Below are 5,593 nucleotides of genomic sequence, written 5' to 3'. Positions count from 1 at the left end.
CTTCTCATGCTTTCTCTCTTTTTCAAATATACAAATAAAATATTTTTTTAAGAAAGAAACAAGCAAACAGGACAAATGAGCAAAGGGAGAAAGAGAAAGAAAAAAGGGACAGAGAGAGGGTGTACAAGCCAAGAAATAGACTCTTAACTATGGAGAACAAACTGATGGTCACCAGAGGGGAGGTGGGAGGATGCTTCAAGTAGGGGACGGGGATTAAGGAGTGTACCTGTTGTGATGAGCACTGGATGTTGTATGGAATTGTTGAATCACTCTATTGTACACAAGAAACAAATATTACACCATATGTTAACTAACTAGAACTAAAATAAAACCTTAAAGCCAAATAACAAAAAAACAAAAACAGGAAACTCCTCACTTAAGAAGAAACAACCTACTGCTAGACAGAATCCTATAATTTGACTGATGTTGTTTTGCCCACCTCTGAAAAATCGCCGTAGTCATAAAAAAAAAGGAGCTTCAAGAGGAGGCCACTGGTGTTGTCTCATTTTTATTTGACATCTCATCACTTAATCTATAGACTGTGTGCTTTGAGTTAGTGTTACTAGTCCCCTGTAGTTGTGGATGAAGCCCAAAGATGGGTAAAAGGCAAGTATAAGAGAGATTTCCTAAGGTAGATGCCTTTAAACTGAAGAAAACCAGTTCACATCCAGAGACCAAGGGATGAGGTCACACTTGAAATCATCATGTCCAGCTGTGTTCACTCTACTCTGAAAGTTTTCTCTCCACATCGTCACATACATATCTAAGAGACAGACTCCAGAACTTCATGTATTACCTCAGCATTCCTCTTATTCATGTTTCCTTGGCCACCTTCTCTCCCTTCAGGATCCTCTTCATTGCCCCCTTTACATCCTTGTTCCTCAGAGTGTAGATCAGGGGGTTGACACTGGGAGTGACAATGGTGTAGAAGAGGGTGAGGAACTTGCCTTGGTCTTGGGAGTAGCTGTTGGCTGGCTGCAGGTACATGTAGATGATGGTCCCATAGAAAAGGGAGACCACAGTTAGGTGGGAAGAGCAGGTATTGAATGCTTTCTTTCGCCCTGCAGCTGACTTGATCCTCACCACAGCTGCAGCAATCATCCCATAGGAGATGAGGATCAAGGAGAGGGGCACCAGGAGAAGGGCGACACCTAGGGCAAAGGCAAATGCTTCCACCAACATGGTGTCTTCACAGGACATGGCAATCAGAGCAGGCATCTCACAAAGAAAGTGGTCAACTGTGTGGCGGCCACATCGAGGGAGTTGCATTGTCTGGGGACACATGACAAAGGAGTTTAAAAAGCCACATAACCAGGACACAGTCACCAACTGCAGGCAGAGACGTGGGTGCATGACCACAGTGTAATGAAGAGGCCGGCAGACAGCCACGTAGCGGTCATAGGACATGACAGCCAGTAGAACACACTCGGTTGAGCCCAACACCATGTAGATATAGAGCTGGGACACACAGCCATAGTAGGAGATGGTCTTCTCTGGACCCCAAAGGTTCCACAGCAGCTGGGGAACAATGGTCGTTGTAAAGCAGAGATCCAAGAAAGAAAGGTTCCCAAGAAAGAAGTACATGGGCGTGTGGAGTCTAGCATCCATGATTGACAACAAGATGATAGCAGTGTTGCCAGCAAGGGTCAGGATGTAGAAGACCAAGATAAAAGCAAAGAGAATAATCTCCAGTTGAGGGCGATCCGAAAAGCCCAGCAAGATGAATCCTTGTTGGTAGCTATCATTGTCTCTCCCCATAGTCTTTGCCAGCTGTTATGGAAACACACAAGCAAGTATTGGATAAGACAGCAAGTGAAAATTCACCCAGCACTCTCCAATTTCCATATGTGGGTCTATAAAGTTAGCAGAGTCATCTGCTCTTTCATACTTTCCGAGCATACACTTACTGATACCTATTTTATGTAAAGCAGTGTGTCTGATTCTCCTGGAGGGGAGAGGATGAATTAACTCAGAAGCTATCCTGTTTGGTGAGTAATTACAAATAATTAGAAAGAAGAGAGGAAGTAAAAGTTCTCTAAAATATTTGTTGAAAAGCTGAGTGTGTTGCAAATTATTCCCAGTTGATCAGAGAACCCCCTATAGAAGAGTTTATGTTCAGGGACACCGCTGTACCTAAGGGAGGTTTGGTTTGGTTTGTTTTTTGGGGGTTTTGTTATTGTTTTTGTTTTCCAAAACACTGGTGACAATTTTACATGTGACAGATTAAGCAAAATATATTTCCAGAAGAGAAAGTAGTACTTGCACAGACACAAATAATCAAATTCATGGATGATATTCAGGGAGTTTCCAAATATAAATGTCACACAATTCCTTAACAACACGTAATTTTATTGAAATTAAATCCAATAAAATTTGACACTCACTATCAGAAAGAGTCTAGATTTTAAACTGTACTCTGCCTCTGTAAAAGGCACTTCTACACATGTATATCCTGATAATAATTTTCTCTCTCTATGCTTTAGCTTTTCCTGGTGCGTGCTGTAAAGGAAACTAAAACCTCTCAAGTCCCCTCACATCTCTACAGGACTGGTGGTATCAGTACAGGCCCTGAACATTTTCAGCTGTACATGTTTCCCACTTTACTGGTGTTCACCTTGTAGCACTAGAATTCACCAGGCTTGTATCAGCCATGGGGATGGCAAATGCCAATAGCCATTAAGAAATAGCTTTGTACAACATGAAAGAATGAAGCTGTGGAAATAAGAGTACAGAAACATTTTGAGGTGTGTGTCTCCATGTGGCTGATGTCAGCTCCTGTCTAGCCTGACTGTGAAGAATTTATGAACTCTACCCAGCTGGGACTGCACACAGGAATTCCACAAGTTCCCAATTATTACTCCAGGCATAGAACCCCCAGTAAAGCCCCTTGAAGACACAGAAGGGGGCAGAGAATGATGAGAAGCAGCCACCCAAGAACCAGATTGTGTGACCTCACTGTATGAACAGAGTACTCAAAGAGACATTCCCACGCACATTCTACTGGTGTTGGCTGGGAAGAATCACTTGCATGTCTGTATCCACATACCTGCCATGGCTTTTTTCTAAGCTCAAGAGGTTCCCAGGAGTGGCAAAGAGAAGCTCAACACCAATTGCTTAGCAACATGCATCACTGAGGGCCTGACTTAGCAAAATTGCTGAGAAAATAGGTGACATTTCTCATTTTGCTATTCTTTCATTGCAAGGTGACCCAATGCTCAATCTCATGTCAAGTATCCAGAGGCTGTCATCTATGTCATCCTACAGGTATTTCTCCCCTAAAAGGTATTTTAAACATAAAGTACCATATTTTTTATATGCTTTAGCTTGCCTCTCTAGTCTAAACTATGAAATTGAAAGGAATGGAGCTGCTGAAAATGAAAACTGAAACAGGATAGAGCTAAATCTGTAGTCACATGACATTACAAGTCTACACCAGTTTTGATGGCTCTGGCCTAAAGGTCTGAAGCTGGGTTGATGCATTGGGCTTGATTCTCTGACTCTTCACCAATGCTCAGAGGAGAATTTCCTGAATGATATTCTGTGACCGCTGAGTGGGACTTCATTCCAAGCAGTAGAGCTATTTTTTGTCTGCTTCAGATACACAGCACATCCTAAAAGTCATAATTCTTTCCACATTTACAATAGGTCAGATGTTTCCCAGATCTTCTCCACTTACAGTTCTGAGCCATTGTCACAGCATCCCTGCAAGTTGGGTATGCAAAATATTAGGATCTCAGTATTAGGGAGGTCCATAATGCCAGTTCTACCCATTAACTCAAAGTTCCCATTACTCATCCCTCGCCTGTTCTTATCATTTTAAACTTGTTTAAAGGTGGTCATTTCCTCCTGCTTCTTCTGCTAACCTGCACATAGGTTTAATAACAAAGGCCTAACACTAAAGTCCATCATTATGGAGAAAAGTTCGTGATCATTCTCAGCATTGCTGGGGAAATTTGCCATGATTGTTTGGTCACTGTGCCAAAACAGAATGACACATGGCTGTTCTGTTCATTGGGGAAATCAGAAAGAATGATATGATGTGTGTGCATCAAGTCAAGGCAAGGCTTAAGATTGGCCCAGCTAGGAATGGGGAAGCAAGTAGAATACACTCTCTCCTTTCTACTTGTCATAGATCCACTTTGTTTGAATTTGGTGCATTCAATCATTTCTGAATTGTTGCGGTAACTCTATTCCAAACTGGAGTTAATGTGCCAAGTGTCAATGAGAAAATGTATTTAATTTCTCCAACAGACACAAACCTTAATAGAACTAACACACAAGACAATTATATATCCTCATACAAGGGACCAAATATACAGAAATGAAACTAATTGCTACCACAAAGCTCCTATCCACATCCTCATTCTTGTTTTTCCCAATTCTGTCAGCCCTCCTTACTTCAATTCCAAAGATCAACCAGGAGTTTTCTTGGGGAGAAGGCAGCTAATTCTGCTCCCATTTAGTTTCTGGATCTTCCAGAAGAAATTCCAACAAAAACTCTGATGAAGGATTGAGCACAGAAGTAAGGTCTACCCCATCAAAATGGTAATGAATCTTTAAGTGCCACAGCATGATGAATATCTAACAATGGTCTGAAGCTCTCTTGACCAGCCTGAGTTAGTGTTTCCTCTGTAGCTCAGGAAGGAAGTGGCAGAGTGCCACATTTCAAATCAGCATGCTTTATGTCACACACATATATACAGGTACTCTAGGGATAAGGAAATGATTGGTGATCCCCAGGGAGAAAGGAAAGCATATATTCTAAGACCTTTAAGAATTTACATAAGCAAAAATAATGAATACTGTTATGCTGAAAATAAATAAAAAATAAATTTAAAAAAATTTACATAAGTGTCATTTTATTGGTATACAAGGGGATGAAAAGGCAAATGTAATATCCTGTCCCTTTGGGAATTTGGAATATTCTGGGTCCTTGGGACAGATAAGAGTTTGTTTACAGAGCTAGGACATTAGGGACTGGTGTTCTCATCCAGAGGTTGACTCACTCCCTCATGTAGAAAGGCCCCAGGGAAGCATCATGGAAAGTTACCAAACAAGGGACTCAGGTTTTCATGAAAAGAGAATGGATTTCTGGGTTTCATGTAAAAATAAAAGCAGATCAATTTCTTCATTTGGTCCTGGATCCACAAAATTAAAACCATGAAACTCAGGGAGACAAGGAACCCCAAATAGTTGAATCTGTGCCCCCCATAATGGGAAAGAATGGAGTAAGGGAAAACATGTAGGAAACTCTGAGGTCAGTCATTGCCATATTGAGATGCCAAGGGAAACTTCACTTTTCCTTCTTCAACACCAAGTGTATACTAAAGCTTCTATGTGCATGGTGCCATATAGTGAGGCTGTTGTCTAGCCAGTCCAGTCTAGCAAGTGACACAACAATGTCTACCCCTCTCTTGGCCATAGTCTACAATGTCTACCCCTCTCCTGGCCATAGTCACTGTGCTTAATGTCTTTCCAGGGACAAATTGCCTTTTCTTGCCTCCTGCAGACCTCCCAAACATTCTAGAAGAATCCACAACTCTTGGCTTATGTTAGTATCTTTTATCTACTTAGAAATAGATTGAGATTCATA

The 5,593-nt window shown here is 41.4% G+C and overlaps 1 protein-coding gene across 1 annotated transcript; it reads right to left on the bottom strand.

Annotated features, from left to right (window-relative positions):
• Positions 1-813: 813 nt before the first annotated feature.
• LOC122900508 (putative olfactory receptor 2W6) lies at positions 814-1,758 on the bottom strand. The gene has a single exon (XM_044239233.1). It carries the CDS (start codon positions 1,756-1,758, stop codon positions 814-816), a length of 945 nt encoding a protein of 314 aa, XP_044095168.1.
• Between the last annotated feature and the right edge of the window lie 3,835 nt (positions 1,759-5,593).

Source organism: Neovison vison, chromosome 1 (genome assembly GCF_020171115.1).
Source record: "Neovison vison isolate M4711 chromosome 1, ASM_NN_V1, whole genome shotgun sequence".
In the NCBI taxonomy this organism is placed as follows: domain Eukaryota; kingdom Metazoa; phylum Chordata; class Mammalia; order Carnivora; family Mustelidae; genus Neogale; species Neogale vison.
The sequence above is the reverse complement of the archived record's forward strand: the minus strand, read 5'-3'. Positions and strand labels throughout refer to the sequence as shown.